This window comes from Physeter macrocephalus, chromosome 17 (genome assembly GCF_002837175.3).
Source record: "Physeter macrocephalus isolate SW-GA chromosome 17, ASM283717v5, whole genome shotgun sequence".
NCBI lineage: Eukaryota > Metazoa > Chordata > Mammalia > Artiodactyla > Physeteridae > Physeter > Physeter macrocephalus.
In genome coordinates this window covers 19563042-19589668 of record NC_041230.1, presented here as the reverse complement: position 1 = coordinate 19589668, position 26627 = coordinate 19563042, and the positions used below count along the sequence as shown (strand labels likewise).

Below are 26627 nucleotides of genomic sequence, written 5' to 3'. Positions count from 1 at the left end.
CCAAGAACATGGGATATCTTTCCATTTCTTTGTATCATCTTCAATTTCCTTCATCAATGTTTTATAGTTTTCAGTATATAGGTCTTTCACCTCCTTTGTTAAGTTCCTTCCTAGGCATTTTAAAAATGTGATTTTAAAAGGGATTGTTTTTTACTTTCTCTTTCTGATAGTTCAACATTAGTGTAGAGAAAAGCAACAGATTTCTGTATACTAATCTAGTGTCTTGCAATTTCATTTAATTTGGTTATTAGTTTTTATAGTTTATTTGCTTTATAGTTTTATAAGTTTTATTGTTTGTTTATTTGTTTTATAGTTTTCAGGTGGAGACCTTAGGGTTTTCTATTTAAAATATCATGTCATCTGCAAATAGCGACAGTTTTACATCTTTCTTTCCAATCCGGATGCCTTTTATGTCTTTTCCTTGTCTGATTGCTGTGGCTAGGTCTTCCAATATTATGTTAAATACAAGTGGAAAGAGTGGGATTCTTGTCTTGTTCCTGAATTTAGAGGAAAGGCTTTTAGCTCTTCACCATTGAGTGTGATGTTAGCTGTAAGTTTGTCATAAATGGCCTTTATTATGTTGAGATGTGTTCTCTCTATACCCACTTTGATGATAGTTTTTTATAATGAGTGGATGTTGAAGTTTGTCAAATGATTTTTAGGCATCTATTGAGATGACGATGTGATTTTTATCCTTCCCTTTGTTAGTATGATGTATCACATTGATTGATTTGCGAATATTGAACCATCCTTGGGTCCCTGGAATAAATCCCACTTGATCATGGTGTACGATCCTTTTTATATATTGTTGGGTTTAGTTTGCTAGTATTTTGTTGAAGATTTTTGCATCTATTTTCATCAAAGATACTGGCCTATAATTTGCTTTGGTTGTAGTGTCTTTTTCTGATTTTGGTATCAGGGTAATTGTGGCCTCATAGAATGCATTTGGGAGTGTTCCATCCTCTTCAAGTTTTTGGACTAGTTTGAGAAGGATAAGCACTAGTTCTTTTTTATAGAACACAAAAGAGAATTACCCTGTGAAGCTGTTCAACCCTGGACTTTTGTTTGTTGGGAGTTTTTTTTTTTTTAATTACAAATTCAGTTTCACTGCTAGTGATCGGTCTGTTCAAATTGTCTGTTTGTTCTTGATTCAGTCTTGGCAGGTTGTGTGTTTCTAGAAATTTGTTCTAGGTTGTACAATTTGTTCATGTATAACTGTTCATAGTATTCTTTTATGATTTTTTGTAGTTCTGTGGTATTGGTTGTTATTTACCCTCTTTCATTTCTTTTCTTGTTTGTTTTTTAATTGAAGTATAGTTGATTTACAATGTTGTTTTACTTTCTGCTGTACAGCAAAGTGATTCAGTTATGCATATATATACAGCAAAGTGATTCAGTTATACATATATATACATTCTTTTTAAAAATATTCTTTTCCACTATGGTTTATCATGGGATAGTGAATATAGTTCTCTGTGCTCTACAGTAGGACCTTGTCCTCTTTCATTTCTTATTTTGTTTATTTGGGTCCTCTCTCCTTTCTTCTTGATTAGTGTGCTTAAAGGTTTATCAATTTTGTTTGTCTTTTCAAAAAACCAGCTCTTGGTTTCATTGATCTTTTCTATTGTGTTTTGATCTCTATTTTATTTATTTCCTCTTTAATATTTATTTTTTCTTTCTTTCTGCTGACTTTGGGCCTTCTTTGTTCTTCTTTTTCTAATTCCTTTAGGTGGTAGTTTAGGTTGCTTGATGTTTTTCTTGTTTCTTGAGGAAAGCCTGTATTGCTATCAGCTTCCCTCTTAGAACTGCTTTTACTGCATCCCATAGGTTTTGGAGTGTTGTGTTTCCATTTTCATTTGTCTCAAGGTATTTTCTGATTTCCTCTTTGATTTCATCATTGACCCATTGGTTTTTTAGTAGCATGTCATTTAGTCTCCATGTGTCTGTTCTTGTTCCACTTTTCTTTCTGTAATTGATTTCTGATTTCATTCCACTGTAGCTGGAAAAAATGCTTGACATAAGAATACACATTCAGGACTTCTCTGGTGGTGCAGTGGTTAAGAATATGCCTGCCAATGCAGGGGACACGGGTTCGAGCCCTGGGCTGGGAAGATCCCACGTGCCACTAATCCCGTGTGCCACAACTACTGAGCTTGTGCTCTAGAGCCCGTGAGCCACAACTATTGAAACCCACATGCTTAGAGCCTATGCTCCGCAACAAGTGAAGCCACCACAATAAGAGAACCCACTACAATGAGAAGCTAGCATGCTGCAATGAAGAGTAGCCCCCACTCACTGCAACTAGAGAAAGCCTGCACACAGCAACGAAGACCCCACACAGCCATAAATAAATAAATAAATAAATGAATACACATTCTTTTCAAGTACACATGGAATGTTCTCCAGGATAGATCACATGCTAGGCCACAAAACAATTCTCAAAAAATTTAAGAGGATGGATCTAGGTTTTTGGACTCCAGAATCTGTGCCCCTAACCACTGCACCATCCTGTTTCTTCAGGTCAGCATTTAGTAAAGTCCTAAATACTATGATGGGGAGAGAATGATGGGTGTTCAGAGGTGGGAGGTTGGTGTAGGCTGAATCAATCCAGGGGCTTTCAGGAAGATTATGCTTGGAGCTCTGGAAGTGGGGCTGTGTCCTAACTCTCAGGACTCAGTCTCAGGACCTGCCCTCAGCAGACATGGTACAGGAAAATGAAGAGCCAGAACTGCCAATTGTCAGATCCTACCTAGCCCTGTGTTTTCTAGCAGTGTTCTCCAGGGGCAGTGCAACCTGGCCCCAGGCAGCCCACTGAAGGGCACTCTGCTTCCTGGGCCTTTCTCTAAGGGGACTGGTGCCTTTCTGCACCTGCCCTTGGCTGTCCTGATCTATAACTGAGTCCCCCAAGGCCTGGCTCAGGGAGAGGAGCTGGTGTCTGTGTATGCTGTGGTGGCTGGCAGGGAAGCCCAGTCCTTTTCTGCCTTTGTTCTGGAAGGAAATATGAGTCCCCAGGAGACCTAAACAGCTGGAGGGAGGGATTCCTGGCAGGCATCCTTGGATCCTGGCCATGTGCTTTTTGGCCATCTGTATGTCTTCTTTGGAGAAATGTCTATTCAGGTCTTCTGCCCATTTTTTCATTGGCTTGTTTGTTTTTTTCATATTGAACTATATGGGCTGTTTATATATTTTGAATATTAACCCCTTGTTGGTCATGTCATCTGCAAATATTTTCTCCCATTCAGTAGGTTATCTTTTTAATTTTTCAATGTCTTTTCATTTTTTCATTTTTCTTTTGCTGTGAAAAAGCTTTTAAGTTTAATTAGGCCCTGTTTGTTTTTATTTCTTTTGACTTAGGAGACAGATACCAAAAAAACAGTTGCTATGATTTACATCATAGGCTGTTCTGACTGAACATTCTTTTCCTGGAGTTTTATGGTTTGGGGTCTTATATTTAGGCCTTTAATCCATTTTGGGTTTTTTTTTTAATATGGTGTGAGAAAGTAGTCCAGTTTGATTCTTTTACATGTAGCTGTTCAGTTTTCCCAACAGTGTTTATCAAAGAGACTGTCTTTTCCCTATTGTATATTCTTGCCTCCTTTGTCATAGATTAATTGACCATAGGTGCATGGTGCCACTAATCCCGTGTGCCACAACTACTGAGCTTGTGCTCTAGAGCCCGTGAGCCACAACTATTGAAACCCACATGCTTAGAGCCTATGCTCCGCAACAAGTGAAGCCACCACAATAAGAGAACCCACTACAATGAGAAGCTAGCATGCTGCAATGAAGAGTAGCCCCCACTCACTGCAACTAGAGAAAGCCTGCACACAGCAACTATTTATTTCTGGACTCTGTTCTGTTCCATTGATCTATGTGTCTGTTTTTTGTGCCAGTACCATGATTACTGTAGCTTTGTAATATAGCCTGAAGTCTGGGAGGGTGATACCTCCAGCTTTGTTCTTTTTTATCAAGATTGCTTTGGCACTTTGAGGTCTTTTGTAGTTCCATATGAACTTTAGGATTATTTGTTCTCATTCTGTAAAAAATGTTATGGGTATTTTTATAAAGATTGCATTAAATCTGTAGATTGCTTTGGGTAGTATGGCCATTTTAACAATATTAATTCTTCCTATCCAAGAACATGGGATATCTTTCCAAATTACAAATTCAGTTTCACTGCTAGTGATCGGTCTGTTCAAATTGTCTGTTTGTTCTTGATTCAGTCTTGGCAGGTTGTGTGTTTCTAGAAATTTGTTCTAGGTTGTACAATTTGTTCATGTATAACTGTTCATAGTATTCTTTTATGATTTTTTGTAGTTCTGTGGTATTGGTTGTTATTTACCCTCTTTCATTTCTTTTCTTGTTTGTTTTTTAATTGAAGTATAGTTGATTTACAATGTTGTTTTACTTTCTGCTGTACAGCAAAGTGATTCAGTTATGCATATATATACAGCAAAGTGATTCAGTTATACATATATATACATTCTTTTTAAAAATATTCTTTTCCACTATGGTTTATCATGGGATAGTGAATATAGTTCTCTGTGCTCTACAGTAGGACCTTGTCCTCTTTCATTTCTTATTTTGTTTATTTGGGTCCTCTCTCCTTTCTTCTTGATTAGTGTGCTTAAAGGTTTATCAATTTTGTTTGTCTTTTCAAAAAACCAGCTCTTGGTTTCATTGATCTTTTCTATTGTGTTTTGATCTCTATTTTATTTATTTCCTCTTTAATATTTATTTTTTCTTTCTTTCTGCTGACTTTGGGCCTTCTTTGTTCTTCTTTTTCTAATTCCTTTAGGTGGTAGTTTAGGTTGCTTGATGTTTTTCTTGTTTCTTGAGGAAAGCCTGTATTGCTATCAGCTTCCCTCTTAGAACTGCTTTTACTGCATCCCATAGGTTTTGGAGTGTTGTGTTTCCATTTTCATTTGTCTCAAGGTATTTTCTGATTTCCTCTTTGATTTCATCATTGACCCATTGGTTTTTTAGTAGCATGTCATTTAGTCTCCATGTGTCTGTTCTTGTTCCACTTTTCTTTCTGTAATTGATTTCTGATTTCATTCCACTGTAGCTGGAAAAAATGCTTGACATAAGAATACACATTCAGGACTTCTCTGGTGGTGCAGTGGTTAAGAATATGCCTGCCAATGCAGGGGACACGGGTTCGAGCCCTGGGCTGGGAAGATCCCACGTGCCACTAATCCCGTGTGCCACAACTACTGAGCTTGTGCTCTAGAGCCCGTGAGCCACAACTATTGAAACCCACATGCCTAGAGCCTATGCTCCGCAACAAGTGAAGCCACCACAATAAGAGAACCCACTACAATGAGAAGCTAGCATGCTGCAATGAAGAGTAGCCCCCACTCACTGCAACTAGAGAAAGCCTGCACACAGCAACGAAGACCCCACACAGCCATAAATAAATAAATAAATAAATGAATACACATTCTTTTCAAGTACACATGGAATGTTCTCCAGGATAGATCACATGCTAGGCCACAAAACAATTCTCAAAAAATTTAAGAGGATGGATCTAGGTTTTTGGACTCCAGAATCTGTGCCCCTAACCACTGCACCATCCTGTTTCTTCAGGTCAGCATTTAGTAAAGTCCTAAATACTATGATGGGGAGAGAATGATGGGTGTTCAGAGGTGGGAGGTTGGTGTAGGCTGAATCAATCCAGGGGCTTTCAGGAAGATTATGCTTGGAGCTCTGGAAGTGGGGCTGTGTCCTAACTCTCAGGACTCAGTCTCAGGACCTGCCCTCAGCAGACATGGTACAGGAAAATGAAGAGCCAGAACTGCCAATTGTCAGATCCTACCTAGCCCTGTGTTTTCTAGCAGTGTTCTCCAGGGGCAGTGCAACCTGGCCCCAGGCAGCCCACTGAAGGGCACTCTGCTTCCTGGGCCTTTCTCTAAGGGGACTGGTGCCTTTCTGCACCTGCCCTTGGCTGTCCTGATCTATAACTGAGTCCCCCAAGGCCTGGCTCAGGGAGAGGAGCTGGTGTCTGTGTATGCTGTGGTGGCTGGCAGGGAAGCCCAGTCCTTTTCTGCCTTTGTTCTGGAAGGAAATATGAGTCCCCAGGAGACCTAAACAGCTGGAGGGAGGGATTCCTGGCAGGCATCCTTGGATCCTGGCCAAGGCTCTAAATGTGGAACCTAGGGTGGGGATGAACTTTCCATGAACTTGTTAGGGGCCCTGAAAGGATTCTGGGTGAGGGGGAAAGCTCTGTGTGTCAGTTTCAACCCTGAGCTGAATTTCAGACACCAGACTGGGCTCAGGAAGTTGGGCGATCACTGCCTACCCTCCCTCACCTAGCACATGGGTATATCTTGAAGAAAATGGATTTGAACTCGAGCATTGGCTGTGATTGGCAGTGGCTGCCTGTGTAGAGGATCCTTGGGCCCTTGCTGGACTTGGTGGAACAGAGTGCTGCAATCAATTAGCAATGCCTGCCCTGGGTGTGCTGCGCAGGAAGTGGGGAAGCCTTAGACACTCAGAGTGGCTTGGGAATGCATGGCAGTACCTTGGGGTCATCCCATGCCCCCAGTTATGAAGACCAAGAGGAACTCAATGACTGTTGGCCTTCTTAGCTGGCTACCTGGCTACCTGGATATTCTTCCAGAAACTGGCTTCCTGCAGTTTCCCATGTCCCTTGGTTAAGACAAGGGCTGAGCTGGTCTTGGATGCCACCCTTCCCATCCTACTCTGTCATCACCAACCCATACTCGCTCTTGAGGGAGTGTCGGGGGACTTTTGCTGCCTCCCACCCAATGCTTAGCTGTGATCAGGCTGCCGAACCAGGTGCATTCAGAAGTATGCACTGCTCTCAGAGGACCTGCAGCAGCTCAGAGAAGGGGCCTGGGCCTCCAGCTGCTAGGGAAAGCCTTAATTTTTTAAAAAAATGTGGTGAAAAACTCATAACATAAAATTTACCATCTTAACCATTTTTAAGTGTATAGTGTAGTAGTGTTAAGTATATTCATATTGCTGTGACACAGATCTCCAGAACTTTTTTGTCTTGTAAATCTGAAACTCTGTTACCATCAAACACCTCCCCCGCAGATCATGGTAACCACCTTTCTACTTTCTGTCTCTATGAATTTGACTATTGTAGGTCCTTCATATAATTCATTCATTCATATATGTGGAATCAGTCTTTCTGTCACTGGCTTATTTCACTTAGCATAAAGTCCTCAAGGTTCATCCAGGTCAGAACTTCCTTCCTTTTTAAGGATGAATAATATTCCATTATATGCATATGCTACATTTTTTTATCCATTCATCCATCACTGGACACTTGGGTTGCTTCCACATTTGGCTGTTGTGAATAATGCTGCTGTGAACATGGCTGTGCAAATCTCTTTGAGATTCTGCTTTCAATTCTTTTGGATATATTTCCAGAAGTGGGATTGCTGGATCATATGGTAGTTCTATTTTTACATTTTTTTAGGAACTGCCATACTGATTTCCACAGTGGCTGCACCATTTTAGGCTTCACTGTTAGAACCTCCTACATTTGTACTTTCATTTCTTAGTCGACTCTCAGTACATCTGTGAGGTGTTACTGTCCCCATTTGACAGAAGAGGTTGCTGAGGCTAGACTTGCCCAAACCCAGCCCTGTCCAGCAAACTGTGGCAGAACTACAGCCAGGATGGAGGCCACCTGGCTCCCTCCTGAGACTCAGTCCACCCCAGACACTCACCCCCTCACCCCTGCCCCAACACTCACAGACCTCGGCAGTGGGGTTGTGAAGGGCAGTCAGAGGGCAACTCTGAGAGGGAGGGTCTGAAGCTCCCAGGATCAGGGTCCTTCCCTCTGAATGTCAGGGCTTAGAAGTCCTTCCTGACCTCCAGCTGGCTTCCCAAACCACAGTGCTGCTTGGTCTGGGTAACAAACATGGATGCAGTGGGCCCAGTGGCATGGCCCAGTGGCGCAGGGGGGCCTGTAGGGAGGCAGAGAGTTTCCTCAGCTGTGTAAGCACGCAGGCCCAGCACAGCCAGGACTGTTTTATTCAGGAGAAACAGAAAGTCCAGACTCTTATGAGCAATTCCCTGATTTTACTAAAATGTGTCTGACCTGAAGCTTCAGTGTGATGTTTGACTTGGTTCACCCTTCTCTTCATTTAATGGAAGGGAAACTAAGGCCCAAAGAAGGGAGGGAAGAGCCCAGGTCTCCTGCCTCTTGGCCACATTCCTCCTGGGGCGGAAGCACATTTCCAAGGGGCCACAGAGACAGCTGGTGCCCACCTTCCCACTCCTCCCAACCCCCACCCACCACAGGTTGCTTCAAGTCTTTCCTGGATGCTTATCCAGTGGAATCCTGAGAGCTGGTGGCACCGTATGTCACTGAAGCCAGCCTCTCCCCTGGTGTCCTGTCTGGGCAGAGAGGGACAGGGGTTGGAATCTGCTGGTTTCAACTGCAAGCTAACACTTACTATTACAACAACCCAAAGGGCCCTTTTTAACAGATGAGAAAACTGAGGCTAAGAGGCCGTGGTCAGTGGATGGCAGCAGCAGGCATTTGAACCCAGGTCTGTTCTGACTCAAGTTCTTGCTTTTAACCTCAGGGCCACATTTCTCTCTGCCCCAGGATCTCCATTCATGTGCAGGAGACAGACACCCCTGGGGAGCTACTTGTGACACGAGGCGGCAGCCTCAGGATCACGCCCCCTGCAGAGGCTCCAGCAGCTGCCCATCCAGGTGAGCAGGACTCACCTGGGCCCAGGTGCTGCCCCCAGGCCCTTGGGGCTGAGTCAGGAAGACATATCCCAAAAGGAGCCGGGGTGTTTTCCCCACTGTGGAAGCGGAGCAGCGACTGCGGAGCAAAGGCCAAAGAGAAGCAGGGATCTGGGCCCGAGCCCTCCATGGCACCAAGCAGGGCCTGGAGGGACAAGGGAGCCGATGCCAGGACCCCAGGCCTGCAGCAGGATACAGGCCCAGGAGCAGGGAACTCTGAGCCTGGAAAAGACTGCACAGCCAGAGCAACGAGCAGAGCCGAAGCAGGAAGGAGGACACCCCCGGGAGCTGAGGCGGGCAGCCTGTTTCTGGGTAAGTGAGGGCATTGCTGTGTGCCCCGAGGTGAGTGAGTTTGAAAGGCCTACTCTGGGGGGCCTCCCTGAAGCTTCCAGAGAGAGAGAATGTGGGTGTTGGGGAGTCCAAGACTGGGAACAGCCTGCCAGCACATCCCAGGGCTGGAGACCAAGGCACAGAGATGCAGCAGGCTGAGCTCATGTTGGCTCTAGCCATTGGAGAGGAGGGAACCCATGGGGCTCAACTCGGATTTCTCAAAGCCACCTGCCTGCCCGTTACTATTGGTATCATTCTGGATTGAGACAGGGAAGGCTCCTGCTAAAAAGCAAATCCGTTAACTGGTATATATAACCCACTATCAGCCATTTGCACCCAGTGGGCTGACTCTCATCCAGGATCGGGAAGGGGCTGCTGACCTGCTTTCTGTCCCAATGGTGGTGGGAGGCGTCCTTGTGTTCCTGTGACCCAAAGGGCCTCAACGCCTCCAGCCCTTAGGGCCACACCCCCGTTGGTCTGAGCCCTCATCCCATATGGCTGCTGGAAGGCCACCATTTGCTGACTCCCTGTCCCAGAATTTCTGGAGGTCCCTGAGGAAGGGCTGAGCGTTCTGCAGGTCATCCTGGTGCCCCTTGCCAGTTCCGGGCTCCACAGTTGGCCTGTGCCGTGCTCTGACTTCTCTGGCTGCTTCTTCTCCCCTTGTATGACCTGGTCCAGATGTGGACATAGGCCTCCCTTAATTCCTGAAACACTGCTGAGAGCAGGCTGTGACTTTAGAGTCTTTTCTGAGACTTGAGATGGTGATAAAGCCAATGTTAGCTCAGGACTCCCTGTGAGCCGAGCCTCGGGCATTTGTGGTGGCGTTTACCCTCACAGGCCTGTGGAGTGGAGACACGTGAAACACAGGAGGGGCTGAGAAGGACGTTTAAGGTCACAAGGTCAGTGCTGACAGAGCCAGGATCCGACAGTTGGGCTCCGGAACAGAAGGCAGTTACTTTGCAGCAAGGAGACTTCAGATGTGGATTCTCTACGACACACCCAGAATCCAGGCTTTCCAGGGGCCCAGGAAACATCAAAACCATGCAAATGTTACCCCCTTGTAGTCTAGGGCTTGGGCTCACCTTTGCAGACACAAAAAAGATACACAATATGCTCTCAAAGCAAATTCAGTCTTCTACTTTGGGGAGCAGAAAGTTGCTTGTGAGACAAACTAAGAGAAAATAGAAGTATTTCCCCTGCTCTGGGTCCAGGGTTGATGAGGTCATGGAGTTGTCCCTGGAACACTCTGAGTGCTCCCTCGATAAGCCTCCAACAAACTGGCAGAAGCCATTTTTGAACCAAGTGGGTCTGGGACTGGTGGTGGGGGGATCTGAGAGGTGGGGACGGCACGAAGGAGGCTCACAGGCTGCTGTCTCCCGAACAGACGACAGTCCAGCCCCGCCAGCCCCCTTCGAGCATCGGGTGGTGAGTGTCAGGGAGACCTCGACCTCAGCGGGCTACACAGTGTGCCAGCACGAAGTCCTGGGAGGGTAAGCTGGCCTTCTGCCTTGATGAGGGGCGGGGCAACTGGACAGCTGGGTGCCGCTGATGGTTCTCGGGAACTGATTGATGGAGCCACCGCCAGGAGTGGGATGTCCCGCACAGCATGAGAGTGAGCGGAGAGCTCACAAAGAGTGGGTGAGGAGATATCTGCGGAGTGCAGGAGGGCCCACATGGTGTGAGTGAGATGAAGTATAGGGTGAAGGAGGGCCCACAGTGCGGACCTGGGACCCGTGTACTGGAGGTGGCACGGGAGCCGGCATGGGGTGGGGTAAGAGGGATGTCCTCTAGGGTGCAGGACGGCCCGGGTGGTGTGGGTGGAGAGAACACCCCCTGGGGTGCAGGGTGGCCTAGGTGGTGTGGGTGACGGGGACACCACCTGGGGTGCAGGATGGCCTGGGTTCTGTGGGATGGGGGGGACACCCTCTGGGGTGCAGGATGGCCCACACATATGGGGTGAAGAAGCTCTTTTCCAGGTTCAGAGCCCGTGTGGTGTGGGGGTGGTGACTGATAACTCTGGGGTGCAGGGTAATCCCTGTGGTGTGTGAGGAGCAGAGGTAGGACCAGAAAGCCCAGGGTCCAGGGTGGGGCTGGCCCACCACGTGCGGGGTGTGCTTCTGGGCCTCTGAGACTGCTCTGTCATCATATGTCTGCAGGGGCCGGTTTGGCCAGGTCCACAGATGCACGGAGAAGGCCACGGGCCTCTCGCTGGCGGCCAAGATCATCAAAGTGAAGAGTGCCAAGGACCGGGTGAGGTTTTTGCTCCATGACAGTGGGTGTCCTGGGCCAAACTCAGGATTCCTTCACTTCCCCCTGGGCCACCCTGGGCCCCACACTGCCCCAGGCCCCTCCATTCTGAGCAGGAAACCCAGCCACCTTTCCTGCCTCTTTTCCACGACTCCCACACTCCAGTCAGCAGGTCACCTTGCACCCTGGGCAACAGGTCCTCCTGGACCTCCAGGGTTCCTTTTTGGGCCTCAGGTTTCCTATCTGTGAAATGGGTGGGCCCTTGCAGCTGTAAGAAGCTGGTGTGGGTGGTGAGTTGAGGAAAGCTGGAGTGAGAACAGGAAATGAGGATGCAGGGTGTGTGTGTGTGTGTGTCTTGGGAAGGGCAGCTGACTTCTCTTCCTGACCCATTTCTTGGAAACTCCTCTCCCCTTTGGCTCCACAAGGAGGATGTGAAGAACGAGATCAACATCATGAACCAGCTCAGCCATGTGAACCTGATCCAGCTCTACGATGCCTTTGAGAGCAAGAACAGCTTTACCCTTGTCATGGAGTAGTGAGCATGGGAGGCGGGGCCAGGGCTCGGGGTGGGGCTGGGAGCTGAGATTCCGGCAAAGCTCTCCCTTTCCTTCCCCTCTCAGCGACACCCAGGGAAAGGCATCACCTCCTCTGCCTGACCTCCAATGTAGAGCACAGAGGACAAAGCCATTTGTCACAAGCCAGCAGCCAGTGAACCTGATTTGACCTACAGATATTGTTTTGGCCTACACAATTTTTAGTAATTTTGATTTAGTTGTTGACTAAATTTAGCTGTTAGTTGGAAATTGGGAAATTTCACATTAAAACCTAGATGTCTAGCTTTTCTTGCAAATATAAAAGATCTAGTAATGCTGGATCTACATTTCCAGTTGGAAATGGTGTGATGGAGCTCATAGTAACTGACCTTTGTAGACGGGGCAATCAAACTTCCATTTGCTACAGTCCCTACCACTTCCAGCTACCCATGACGCTGAGGCCAGGGGCTCAGGGGACATTTATTATTGTGCTTGTATTGCTATTTTCCTTCTGGTAGGACTGAGGAGAGTGAAATATTTGTCATGTCAGTTCTCTTTAAAAAGTGGAAAAAGATTAGACTAAGGGCTATGTGTTCTAAGAAAAGTTTTGTCTTACATCTGGTCTGATTTGTCCACTTAGGGTTCTTGCCATGTAGGTACTAATTGGCCCCTGTAGGCCAATGAGTTTACAACCTTGGCCTAGAGTATCAAGAGTGAGTATCCAGAGTGAGCCTGGATGATCAACACTGCAGATAAGCCCCAGTCTCCCATTTGGCCCATCACTTCCTTTTTACCACCCATACTCTGATCTGGGAATGGACAAGAGCAAAGGTCCCCGTAAAATCCCAGATGGCAGTGGCACCCTTGGGTTCATCTGGTGATGAGTGGACCAGTCTTCTGAGAGCCTTGCTCAGTCAGTGCCTGCCTCTTCCTTTGCCCTGGCAGTGTGGATGGGGGTGAGCTCTTTGACCGGATCACAGAAGAGAAGTACCACCTGACTGAACTGGATGTGGTGTTGTTCACCAAGCAGATCTGCGAGGGTGTGCAATACCTCCATCAGCAGTACGTCCTGCACTTGGACCTCAAGGTCAGGCTCCACCCTGGGCATGTGGCGGCTGGGTGCCCCGGTTCCTGAGCCTCTGCTGCTTTCTCATCTTTGAGAGCTCTGTCAGCACCCAATCCTGGCTTCCATTCCTTGCTCTGCCATTGCCTACTCCTGGAGTCTAGGGCAGGCCAGGTCTCTGAGCCTCAGTTCCTCCATCTGTGACATGTGGAAAATAGGTACCTCATTAAGTGTTCTTTGAAGATCAAATGATACAGTGAGTTTTTTCTATAAAAAAAATCTCTAAGATTAGTTTTTAAAACTAAAATAGAAACATAAGCATATGGTAACAAATATAGACAATATAGAAATGTATGAAATGAACAGTGAAAGTTCTTCCCATTCAGTCTCTGTGCTGAGAGGTCTTTTGTATTAGCAATTTGGCATGACAAACACACACACACACACAAAAGGGGTCATACTATACATCTCGTTTTTAAACTTGCCCTTTTTAGTTAACAGTACACTATAGACATCTTTTCTCATTCTCTTTTTTTTTTTTTCGCGGTACGCGGGCCTCTCACTGTTGTGGCCCCTCCCGTTGTGGAGCACAGGCTCCGGACGCGTAGGCTCAGCGGCCATGGCTCACGGGCCTAGCCACTCCGCGGCATGTGGGATCTTCCTGGACCGGGGCATGAACCTATGTCCCCTGCATCGGCGGGCGGACTCTCAACCACTGAGCCACCAAGGAAGCCCGTTTTCTCATTCTCTTTAACGGCTATGGTATAGTCCATTGAATGAATGCATTACAGCTTCTTTTGTCTACTTGACAAAAAGTATGCACGCGGTAGCCATTCTTTTCTTTCTTTTTTGTACATGGGTTTATTTCTGGGATGTCTATTCTGTTCCATTGATCTACATGTCTGCATTTTTATGCCAATATTATACTATTTTCATTAGTGTAGCTTAGTTATAGTTTGAGATCAGGAAGTGTGATGCCTCCAATTTTTTAGATTCTACTTATAACTGAGATCATACAGTAAGTGTCTTTCTCTGTCTGACTTATTTCACTTTGCATAATGTTGTCAAGTTCCATCTTGTCACAAATGGCAGAATTTCCTTCTTTTTTATGGCTGAATAATATTCCATTGTGTGTGTATGTATATGTGTGTGTGTGTGTGTGTGTGTGTGTATATATATATATATATACATATACATATACACACACACACACACATATATATATATATATCACATTTAAAAAATCCATTCATCTGTTGATGGACACTTAAGTTGTATCCATATCTTGACTATTGTAAATAATGCTGCAGTGAATATGGGGGTACAAATATCTCTTCAAAATAGTGATTTGGTTTCATTTGGATACATACCCAGAAGTGAAATTGTTAGATCACATTGTAGTTCTATTTTTAATTTTTTGAGGAACATCCACACTGTTTCCATCATGGCTGCACCAATTTATTAATACATTCCCACCAACAGTGCACAATGTTTCCCTTTTCTTGCATCCTCACCAACACTTGTTATCTCTTGTTTTTTTGATGACATACATTCTAACAGGTTTAAGGTGATATCTCATTGTGGTTTTGATTTGCATGGTGGCCATTGCTGTGGTTTTTCTACTGCACTGGCACAACAGGAAGATATTTCTCTACTACCCCTGTCAGGAATTTCAATGGCTCACCACAGAAGATGGGAAGTGTGTTGTCTGGACCTACATGTGTATACATTGCTCCTTCTGGCCATCTTTCCTGATAAGGTTGTGGTACTATGAAAAATGGTGGAGATGGTGGGGAAGTGACCTCAAGCTTCCCTGCTTACTAGAGCTAATTCCAGAGCCTCTGGACCAGCTGCTTGTGGGATGAGCAGTTAGGAGAAGCTAGGATTCTGCTCTGTGATTCAGGGTCAATGAACAGCGTTTGGGGCAATGCCTGTGACACTACAGCAGGAGACAATTATTGCCAAGGTCTGTTTCCCATCCAGAAGCAGGGCTTGTGTTACTTCAGCCTCTTCCTGGCCCATGAAATCTTGCATAAGTTTCTTGATCTTAGTGATTGATTTTGCATAAGCTCATCAATTGAAAAGTGGGGAATGATAATACCTACCTCCTAAGAATGTTGGTTGATTTAAAATATGGAGAAAGAGCTCAGAGCTGCACTGTCCAATATAATAGACACTAGCCACATTTGCCTTTTTTTCTTCTTTCTTTCTTTTTCCTTTTCTTCTTCTTTTTTTTTTTTTTTGACTGTGCCGTGTGGCATCTTCGTTCCCCAACCAGGGATCAAACCTGTGCCCCCTGAAGTGGAAGTGTGGAGTCTTGATCACTGGACTGCCAGGGAAGCCCCACATTTGACTATTAAGCACTTGAAATATAACTAGTGTGAGCGAGGAACTGAATTTTAAATTTTATTAATTTAAATCTAAAAATTGACATGATTAAATTATTGAAAAACATTAAGTATATTTGGAACAATTTCAATATGTTAATTTGCTTTTCAAAAGCTATAAATTTCATGAAATCTAAATACAAATAATTCATGAGATCTAATACATCTAAAGTATTTCTGATGAAAATTTAGTGTCTGATTTGAGATGTGCTATAAATGTAAAATGCACACTGGACTTCAAAGGCAATATGATAAAAATAATGGAAAATGTTTCATCGATATTTTTTATTTTGATAACCTATTGAAATGGTAGTGTTTTTGATATATCAGGCCAGATAAAATTATTATTAAAATTAAGTTTTAGAAAATACTTTGAGTTGAATGAAAATGAGAACACAACATGCCAAGACTTATGGGGGTGCATCTAAACTAGGAATGAAATTTGTAGCTGCAAACACTTATATATTAAAAAGAAGATCTCAAACCAATAATCTAACATTCCATCTTAAGAAACTAGAAAAAGAAGAGCAAGCTAAACTCAAAGCAAGCAGAGGATACAAATAAGAAAGATTAGAGCAGAAATAATTGAAACAGAAACAGAGAAACAGTAGAGAAAATCAATGAAACCAAAAGTTGATTCTTTGAAAAGATCAATAAATTGACAAATCTTTAGCTATATTGAACTAGAGAGAAGACTCAAATTACTAAAATGAATGGAATGAAAGAGGAGGCATCACTACCAGCCTTACAGAAATACAAAAAGATTATAAGGGAATGTTATGAAAAATTGTATGCCAGTAAATTAGATAATGTAGATAAATGGATGAATTCCCCCAAAAGACACAAACTTCTGAAAACTCACTCAAAAGGAAGAGAAAATCTGAATAGACTTATAACAAGTAAAACAATCAAATTGGTGTAAAAAACTACCCACAAAGAAAAGCCTAGGCCCATATGGCTTCATTGGTGAATTCTACCAAATGTTTAAAGAATTAATACCAATCCTTCACAAACTGTTCCAAAAATTAGAAGAGAATAAAGCACTTCCTCACTCATTTTATGAGACCATACTTATCCTGACTCCAAAACCATGCAGACATCACTTCTTGTCATGAAACTACAGACAAATATCCCATGTGAATATAGATGTAAAAATTCTCAATAAAAAATTAGTAAACTGAATACAGCAACATTTAAAAAGGATTATACTCATCACAAAGTGGGATTTGTCCCAAGAAAGCAAGGTTGGTTTAACATATGAAAAATCAATCAATGTAATATGCCATGTTAAAAGAATAAAGGACAACATCACATGATCATTTTAGTAGCTGCAGAAAAATCACTTGACAAAATCAAACAACTTTTTCATGATGAAAACACTAAACAAATTAGGTATAGAAGAGAACTCCTTAACCTGATAAAGGCCATCTATGAAAAATGCACAGCTAATATTAAACTTAATGGTAAAATGTTGAATGTTTTCCTCTTAACATCAGGAACAAGACACGGGTGTATATTCTTGCCATTTCTATTAAACATTGTACTTGTGGTTCTAACCAGGGCAATTAGGCAAGAGAATAAATAAAAGGCATCCAGATTGGAGAGGAAGAAGTAAAATTCTATTCACAGATGACATGATTTTGTATATAGAAAATCCTAAGGAGGGTGGAAGGAAACTATTAGAACTAATAAATGAGTTCAGCAATGTTGTAGGATGTAAGATGTAAAAATCAATTGCATTTCCATACATTAGCAGTCGACATTCTGTAAATAAAATTAAGAAAACTATTTCATTTACAGTAGCATCAGAAAGAATAAAATACTTAGAAATGAATTTGACCAAAGATGTATAAGCCTTATATTCTGAAAACTATGAAACATTGTGGAAAGAAATTAAAGATGGCATAAGTAAATGGAAAGACATCCCATATTCATAGATCAAAAAACTTAATATTGTTAAGATGGCAATACTCTCCAAAATGATCTCTATGTTCAGTGCAATCCTCTCAAAATCACAGCTGGCTTCTTATCAGAAATTAATGATCTAATCCTAAAATTCAGATGGAAATTTATGGGACCCAGAATAGCAAAAACAATCTTGAAAAAGAAGGACAAATTTGGAGGACTCACATTTCCCGACTTCAAAACTTACTACTAAGCTACAGAAATCAAAACTGTGTTATGATGCAAGGACAGACAGACAGATCAATGGAATACAATTGAGAGTCCAGAATTAAATCCTTATATTTGTGATCAATAGATTTTTGGAAAAAGTGCCATGACAATTCAATGGGCAAAGAATAGTCTTTTCAACAAATGGTGCTGGGACACCATGCTTGATATCCACATGAAAGTTGAACCCCTACCTCATAATATATACAAAAATTAACTCAAAATGGATATAGACCTAAATGTAAGAGCTAAAACTATAAAGTTCTTAGAAGAAAGCATAGGAGTATATTATATATGAGTCAAAAGCTCAAGCTAGAAGAGCAAAGTTGATAAATTAGACTTCATCAAAATTAAAAACCATTATGTTTCAAAGGACACCATAATGAAAATGAAATAACAGCCCACAGAATGGGAGAAAATATTTTCAAATCATATATCTGATAAAGGACTTGTATCTAGGATATATAAAGAACTCTTACAACTCATTGAGAAAGACAAATTTGAAAATGGGCAAAGGATTTGAATAGACATTTATCCAATGAGGATATAAAAATGGCCAATAAGCACATGAAAAGATTTTTAACATCATTAGTCAAAAGAGAAATGTAAATCAAAGCTACAATGAGATACTATTTCACACCCATTGGATTAGATAAAATAAAAAATTAAAATGGCACACAAGAAGTGTTAGCTAGGATTTGGAGAAATTGGACCTCTCATACATTGCTGGTGGGATTGCTCTGTGGGATTGCCCAGTTGCTCTGCGGCATGTGGGATCTTCCCTGACCAGGGCTTGAACCCATGTCCCCTGCATTGTCAGGCGGATTCTTAACCACTGAGCCACCAGGGAAGTCCCAAGCCATGAAGATTTTTAATCATCAATTTCCTGAACCTATCTGAGGAATTTCACAACCGCTTTGTAACATAAATAGCAATAAAAACTTCTGTTAGGAGAAATAGTACCTGACATTTGCTTCATAAGCTGGAAAGTTTTTAATGCATATTATGTCATTTGATCTTCACACCCTCCAGGAGGAAGGCAGGAAGAGGTTATTATTCCCATTTTACAGATGGAGACACTGAGTTTCCGGAATGGGAAAGTACTCATCTAGGGCTAGGGACCCTGGTAATGGACCCCTGGACCTCAGGCACTGGCCTTAGGTCTCTAGATCCTTTATACCATAAGTCCTCTGTCTGCCCTCCACTCTTACCCCTATCCAAATTTGTCTGGCACAAGCAAGGAGAATCGTTCCAGTCTCCCTCAGGGCCTCCAAGCTGATCTGAAACACTTAAGAGAAGTATGTCAAGTCCAGCACCTCCATCCCATGGGTCATAGCTGTCACCACAAAATGGCAGATTGACATTTTGCAGCTCTGATCTCCTTGACCAAACTACTGCAGATTTGGTCCCACCCCTGAGATTCTGATGTAATCAGGTCAGGGTTGGGGCCTGGGTGTTGGGACTTTTGAGGACTTCCCTGATGATTCTAGCGTGCAGCCAGGGTTTGGAGCCGCCACCCCAAGCCAATGGTCACAAACAATCAGCTTGTGGGCCAGATCTGCATCCCAGACATGTCGTGTTTGATTCCTATACGTGATGAATGCATGTTTAAATTGGATTAAGTTGTCAACATTTAAAAGCACGGAATTTTTACTTAAACTTGGATTTCTGGCTTCCCTTGAGGACTGAGGAACTCTGGTGACTGGGCCTGCATTCCTGTGTGGTGGTCAGTGGCTGGAGCTGAGCAGTGGCTGCCCCTTTACACAGGGCAGGAGTTCTCCAGTTCCCCACCGTCCATACTACTCCCTATTGTCTCACACTAGCCCACATCATTTATTTTCAATATCTATCCATCCCTATGGGGCTGCCCTGTAGGGCTTTCCCTTGCAGGCTGGGAAACTGAGGCCTATTGACAAATAAGTGTGGGAACTCAGACCTTCTTAGCTGTTGATTAAGCTATGCAAACTTCTCTTTCTTTCCCAGCCTGAGAACATACTGTGTGTCAATCAGACGGGACACCAAATTAAAATCATTGACTTCGGGCTGGCCAGAAGGTAAGGGAGTTTTATTTCGGTACTTTGACAGAAGTCCTTGAAAACTCTTGGTGGCTCTCTTGGACATGGTTACCCACAACTCAGCCAACTTTTGAGTTTTGGGACTGATATGAGAAAGCTCTCTCACTGAGGCTGGCCGCCTTCACAAAGACTGCGTAGAGAGGCCTCGTTACTACTGCAGGGGGCGGCTTTGTGCTGCGGGCTCTGCTTCTCCCTAAAAGGCTGTGGGATTAACAGTATTTCAAACTACCTGTGTGAACAGACAGGGGAGTGATAGTTAAAGGGGGTCACTGAATGGGGGTGCTGGGCAGCTCCTTCTATCCATTCCCCAGGCCTCCTGGGGCCAAGATGTACTGGGCTGTGTGATGCATTCATCACCAACCCTGCCCTCCAGAAAATGACTAGGTTCAATAGGATGGTGCCATGGGTAAGTGGTTCTGGGCACTCAGGACTGGCTTAGATCTTGGTAAAATGGTGACACAATGCAGTGCCAGCTGATATGGGCAATTATGAAGTTTAAATGAGATAATACATCAACAGTGCAGACCCATCCTATGAGGGTGGTTATGTTCTCAAGTTTCAGTGCATAAAGTGAACATCATATATAATTTAAAAAACATCTTAAAGTCCCTTAAAACACCTAAAGCCTAGTGACGTATAGTTTTACTGTTGGATCCTGTCCAGTCTCATGCTTGATGAACACCGTGTCTCTGCAGGGCTCTTGCCCATGTTGTGCACACCCAATGGTGTGGCTGTAGCAGACCCTTGGCATTGGGGAGGGCATCCACAGTCTGTGAAGATGGCAATAAATGTATGTTCATCCTCCAGGCTTCCTCCAGAATTCTCTTTCCACCAAGAATGACATTTCTCTGAGAATCACATACTTTCTAGATAGGTCTTCACACCACGGCTTCAAATCTTGAAATTTTCTCTTACTCTAATGGTCATTTTCCACACAGAAGTTGTTTTTGTCACTTTCTGAGCCTTGCAGCATCTACCACTCCATCCACAATGGGAGAAAGGAGCACTTCATCCCCATGGTGGCAGAGCCGTGCCTGAGCTCAGCCTCTGGTGTCCAGCACCGGCCTCCCAGAGGGGGCGTTCAAACCCACAATGGTGGTCTTCCTAGGTCACTTCCCCACTGGTTGGAGAGGTAAATGTCACCTCTTTGCAGGAGTGAAAGGTGCATTTTCAGGGCCCCACATGATGGATAGGAGGCCAAGTGTGGTATTGGAGCAACAGCAGAGAGAATTCCTTATCTCCACTCTGTACCTTCAGGGTCTGCAGTACACAGCGTACTGCATTTCATGAACAGTCCCAAATCTCCCAACCCAGACGCCTAAAAATCACACTCAATCCATAATGTAAAAAAATTGCTTAATATTTTCCCAAATAATGTTGTATAAAATTGGGATTCATCCTATACGCTTGCACACCTTATGCACCAGGGCGTGTTTCTCAACCTATTTTTCATGTCTCCACCTGCCCCACAAAGAGCCTTTTTAACCATTTCTTTCCTAATCCCTCGGTCCCCTCCTCATGAAATGTAATGCCACAGGTGTATTGTGTATCTGTTTATGTACTGTGGCCCTTTGGAGAGCCGCAGACCGTAATAATAGCTAAGATTTTTTTGCCCTCCCCCCAAGAACCACTGTTCCCTCACTGTGGGGCAATATATTCTTCATCCAGACCTCACACACTAGTGTATGCAGGACCCTACCAAATGCCAGGTGACCAATTGCCAAATGAGGATTTACAGTGACACACTGTGAATTCAGAGCAAGAAGTAACCACCTGAGGTTCCTGGAGTCTGGGACGTCTCTGAGCAGCCAGAAGAGACGAATGGACAGGGTTTTGTTACCTGCAGGCAGTAGTGTGCTGGTAAAAGTTTAACAACCCGCTGCGGCTGGGGCGTGAGAGGAGGTGGGGTTGATTTGTAACCTTTGCTAACTTTGGCTGATTTCAAGCTACCAACATGACGTCACTGAGTGCAGAGTTGGGAGGAGACGTCGTGCACCATTGGCTCTCGTGCACCCGTGAGAACCGGCTCCAGCACGACTCTGCGTGGAGGGGGGCAGGAGGGATAGTGTCAGTTAGGGACCAAGACTGGGGTGCGCACTGCGCATGAGCAGGCTGGCCTGGGGAAGGCAGGAGCTGTGGGTGTGACTGGGGGAGGAAGACACAGTAGAAGGTGAGGGCACTAACGGGGCATCCTGAGTAGGGAGGCTCAGAGGTTGGAATGGTATCCAATAGGCCATTGAGTCTCAGATGGTGGGAGGTGAAAAGGGTTGTAGGCCAATTTACCGAGAATCGATTAGTCAAAATCTATCCCTAATACACACTACTATATATAAAATAGGTAACCAACAAGGGCCAACTGTATAGCACAGGGAGCTATAGTCAATATTTTGTAATAATCTATAATGGAAAAGAATCTAAAAAGGAATATATATATATATATATAACTGAATCACTTTGCTTTACACCTGAAACAAGCACAACATTGTAAATCTATATTTCAATAAAAATAAAAAAAAATCTATTCCAAACTGTCAGTCAAATTTGTTAATCTGGTTAAGGGCATTAATGGCAATAATTTTGCCAGTGGGACCAGAGGTAGAGGGCAAGTTCAAGAAAATAAACACAGGGAGCCATAGTTTTAATTTTAATTTTTTAATTTTTTGGCCATACGGCATGTGGGATCTTAGTTCCCTGACCAGGGATTGAACCTGCACCCCCTGCATTGGGAGCACGGAGTCTTACCTACTGGACCACCAGGGAACTCCCAGGGAGCTGTATTTAAGAGGAAGCCACCCACGAAAAACTGCTGGGCACTGGAGAAGTGCAGGTGTCAGAAAACATGGTACTCAGGAAATTGCACTTAGTGGAACTGGGCTGACAGGTTCACAGGTTCTGTCTGTGAGATGAAAGGAAAACATCAAAAGCATCCTCAATAGTCTGGCAAACTGGTCATTCAGCAAAAAGATTCTTTGGCAAATTGGTTTTTGACAAATTGGCCTGCTTCCTGGGAAGTGTGTCCTTCTAAAAGGAGGGACCTGTGGGGGGAATATGCAGTTTGAGAGAGCATGCTTTATGCTCCGGAATAGTTAAATGTTTGTAAAGAGGGAGGAAATGACAAATTTTCCCCATAACACGAACTATAGAAAGTACAGTTGTATTTCTGGGTGTGGCTGTGAGAAGGCGCTGAGATTGTGAGTGCAGGTATGACCCCCAGTAGAGTGGGGCCATACAAATCTTCAGAGACTCTGACATCCAGCAAGAGGGACCAGTTTTACACCAGGCTGGGTGGTGAGTGTCATCAGTGGGTCTAAGTAGGGACATGTCAAGGGGTCGAGAATGGAGACAGAATGGGAAGTATCTTGTTTAATTATCTTGGTCTCCAGAATGTTGGGTGCAGGGATGAGCCTCCTGACTCCCAGTCCAGTGCTCAGATTGGAATCTAAGCCCATTTCATCAGATCCTTTGGCAGGGCGAGGAAGTGCCTATCTCAAACCTTATGAGGCTGCAACCTCATATGTGACCTTATGATCACAGAGGGCCTTGGGCTGGGAATCTGGAGAGGGGGGGTCTTAGTGGATATTTTGACACAGCTTTGGGGTGGATGGATCAGTTAACTACTGCTACAGTACTGTTGTATAACAAATCACCCCCAAATGCAGTGACTTAAAACACCAATTGTTTACTTTCCTCCACACATTTTCGAGTCAGCTGGGGAATTAGTACGCTGGACCCAAATTATACTAGCTCATGATAAGGAATCTTGTAAGCCAGTTGTTAAACATGGCCATTATTAAAAATTAAATTGTATAAGCTTACAATTAAAGAAATTATTTAAAAACAAAGATATTACATTTTAAAAAGTTAACACTTCCTAATTATTTCACTACATTTCACAATTATTTATGCTCATGAGTTTATTTACACTGTTATCTATATGGTGGAAAGACTATAGAATAGTGTGCTATTGCCGATCTCTTCCCAACTCTTCATTCAGTGACATGGTGATGGTACTTTTAAATCAGACACGGTGAAATCAGTATTTACACGATTGGCAAGTGCTACAAATCAAAACTTAAAAGAAAATCAGAGAGCTGGTTGTTAAACTTTTACCCACACACCACTGGTTGGGAGTCACTGATCTAGGCTGAGTTGAACTGGGCTTGGATGCGGGTCAGTGAGGACAGGTCTGTTCCAGGTGTCTCTCATTCTCTTCTCATGGTGATGGCCGAGGAGCAAGAGGGCACACTCCTACAGCCTAGCTTGGAATTGGTCCACCATCATGTCCACCCACATTCCACTGGCCAAAGCAGCTCATGTGGCCAAGCTCACCATCAATGGGATGGGGCAATATGTGCCATCTCTAGTGGAACGAACTACAAAGTCACATGATACAGGATGTGGCTGTGGGGCAGATGAAGCAGTGGAAACAAGAATGCATCCTGGGAAAGGAACGTCCAGGGGCTGAGAGCCTGGACCTTCTCTCCTCAAGGGGAAGCCTGTTCCTCTCAGTTTGGCTCCTGGCCCTGAGGCTCCAGTCAGGTGCCAGTGCAGGGGAGGAACAGGCTGCCAGAGGAAGCCTCTAGCTCTCCTCCCCTCTCTGGCTTCCCGCCACAACTCAGCCACCAAGGTGATCTTTGTTGCTCTTTCACTGGGTGAGTATGGTCTGTGTTGGCTCAGGGTCTGCATTTGCCTGACTCTCAGCAAATTTGGAAAAGAAGAGACTGTATTTTGAAAACTCACATCCTTGATTTAAGGGAATCAGGCTACATTGGCAGGATATTTATTTTATTCTTCTCTATTTCTCAATTGCCTCATCTGTAAAATGGGGACAGTAAACTTATCTACTTCATAGGATTGTTGTGAGGATGAAAAGTTTATATAAGTAAAACTTTTAGCGTGGTATCTGGCGAATAGGAAGTGCCCATTAATTTTTATAAATTAACACTTCATTTTTTAGAGGAGTTTTAGGTGCACATCAAAACTGGGGAGAAGGAACAGGGATTTCCCATTTATCCCCTGTCCGCACACATGCAAAGCCTCCCCTCATCCATCACCACTGATAAGCCTACATTGACACATCATAGTCACCCAAAGTCCACAGTTTAAATTTAGGTTCAGTCTTGGTGTTGTACATTCTATGGGTTTGGACAAATGTATAATGACATGTATTCATCATTATAGTATCATACAAAGTATTTTCACTGCCCTAAAAATCCTCTGTGCTTCACCTGTTTATCTCTCCCTCCTCCCTAATCCCTGGCAACCACCGATCTTTTTACTGTCTCCACAGTTTTGCCTTCTCCAGAATGTCATATATTTGGAATCATACAGTATGTAGCCTTTTCAGACTGGCTTCTTCCACTTAGTAATATGCTTTTTTTAAACTTTTTATTTTATATTGGAGTATAGTTGATTAACAATGTTGTGTTCGTTTTAGGTGTACAGCAAACTGATTCAGTTATACATATACATGTACCTATTCTTTTTCAAATTCTTTTCCCATTTAGATTGTTACATAATATTGAGCAGAGTTCCCTGTGCTATACAGAAGGCCCTTGTTGGTTATCCATTTTATTTATTTATTTTTATTGGAGTATAATTGCTTTACAATGTTGTGTTAGTTTCTGCTGTACAGTGCAGTGAATCAGTTATATGTATACATATATCCCCTCCCTCTTGGACCTCCCTCCCCCCACCCCATCCCACCCATCTAGGTCATCACAGAGCACCAAGCTGAGCTCCCTGTGCTATACAGCAGGTTCCCACTAGCTATCTATTTTACATGTGGTAGTGTATTTATGTCAAACCTAATATCCCAATTCATCCCACCCTCCCCTTCCCCCCCGTGTCCACACATCCGTTCTCTACGTCTGCCTTTCTATTCCTGCCCTGCTAATAGGCTCATCTGTACCATTTTTCTAGATTCCACATATATGCATTAATATATGATATTTGTTTTTCTCCTTCTGACTTACTTCACTCTGTATGACAGTCTCTAGGTCCATCGACATCTCTACAAATGACCCAATTTCATTTCTTTTTGTGGCTAATAGTCCATTATATATATGTTCCACATCTACTTTATCCTCTCCTTTGTTGACGGACATTTAGGTTGTTTCCATGTCCTGGCTATTGTAAATAGTGCTGCAATGAACATTGGGATACATGTGTCATTTTGAATTACGGTTTTCTCAGAGTATATGCCCGGTAGTGGGATTGCTGCATCGAATGGTAGTTCTAGTTTTAGTTTTTTAAGGAACCTCCATATGGTTGTCCACAGTGGCTGTCAATTTACATTCCCACCAACAGTGCAAGAGGGTTCCCTTTTCTCTGCACCCTCTCCAGCATTTACTGTTTGTAGATTTTAAAAGTTCTTCCATGTCTTTTCATGGATTGATGATTCTTTTTTTATCACTAAATTTATTTATTTAAAATTTTTTTTATTTTATTTATTTTTTTATACAGCAGGTTCTTATTAGTCATCCATTTTATACGCGTCAGTGTATACATGTCAATCTCAATCTCCCAATTCATCACACCACAACCCACACACCCTGCCACTTCCCCCCTTGGTGTCCATACGTTTTTTCCTCTACTTCCGTGTCTCAATTTCTGCCCTGCAAACTCGTATATCTGTACCATTTTCTAGGTTCCACATATATGCGTTAATATACAATATTTGTTTTTCTCTTTCTGACTTAACTTCCCTCCGTATGACAGTCTCTAGATGCATCCACGTCTCTACAAATAACCCACTTTCGTTACTTTTTATGGCTGAGTAATATTCCATTGTATATATGTACCACATCGTCTTTATCCATTCGTCTGTTGATGGGCATTTAGATTGTTTCCATGACCTGGTTATTGTAAATAGTGCTGCAATGAACATTGGGGTGCATGTGTCTTTTTGAATTATGGTTTTCTCCGGGTATATGCCCAGCAGTGGGATCACTGGGTCATATGATAGCTCTGTTTTTAGTTTTTTAAGGAACCTCCACATTGTTCTCCATAGTGGCTGTATCAATTTACATTCCCACCAACAGTGCAAGAGGGTTCCCTTTTCTCCACACCCTCTCCAGCATTT

General features: G+C 43.5%; 1 protein-coding gene across 1 annotated transcript in view; it reads left to right on the top strand.

Moving 5' to 3' along the window:
- MYLK3 (myosin light chain kinase 3) overlaps positions 1–26627 on the top strand; it is a 46818-nt gene that overhangs the window by 10523 nt on the left and 9668 nt on the right. Inside the window, exons 4-9 of the mRNA XM_024125029.3 lie at positions 8591–9048; positions 10451–10556; positions 11223–11316; positions 11739–11848; positions 12792–12933; positions 19452–19522. Of these exons, the coding sequence (XP_023980797.1) occupies positions 8591–9048; positions 10451–10556; positions 11223–11316; positions 11739–11848; positions 12792–12933; positions 19452–19522 (981 nt within the window). The remainder of the gene's footprint in view (positions 1–8590; positions 9049–10450; positions 10557–11222; positions 11317–11738; positions 11849–12791; positions 12934–19451; positions 19523–26627) is intronic.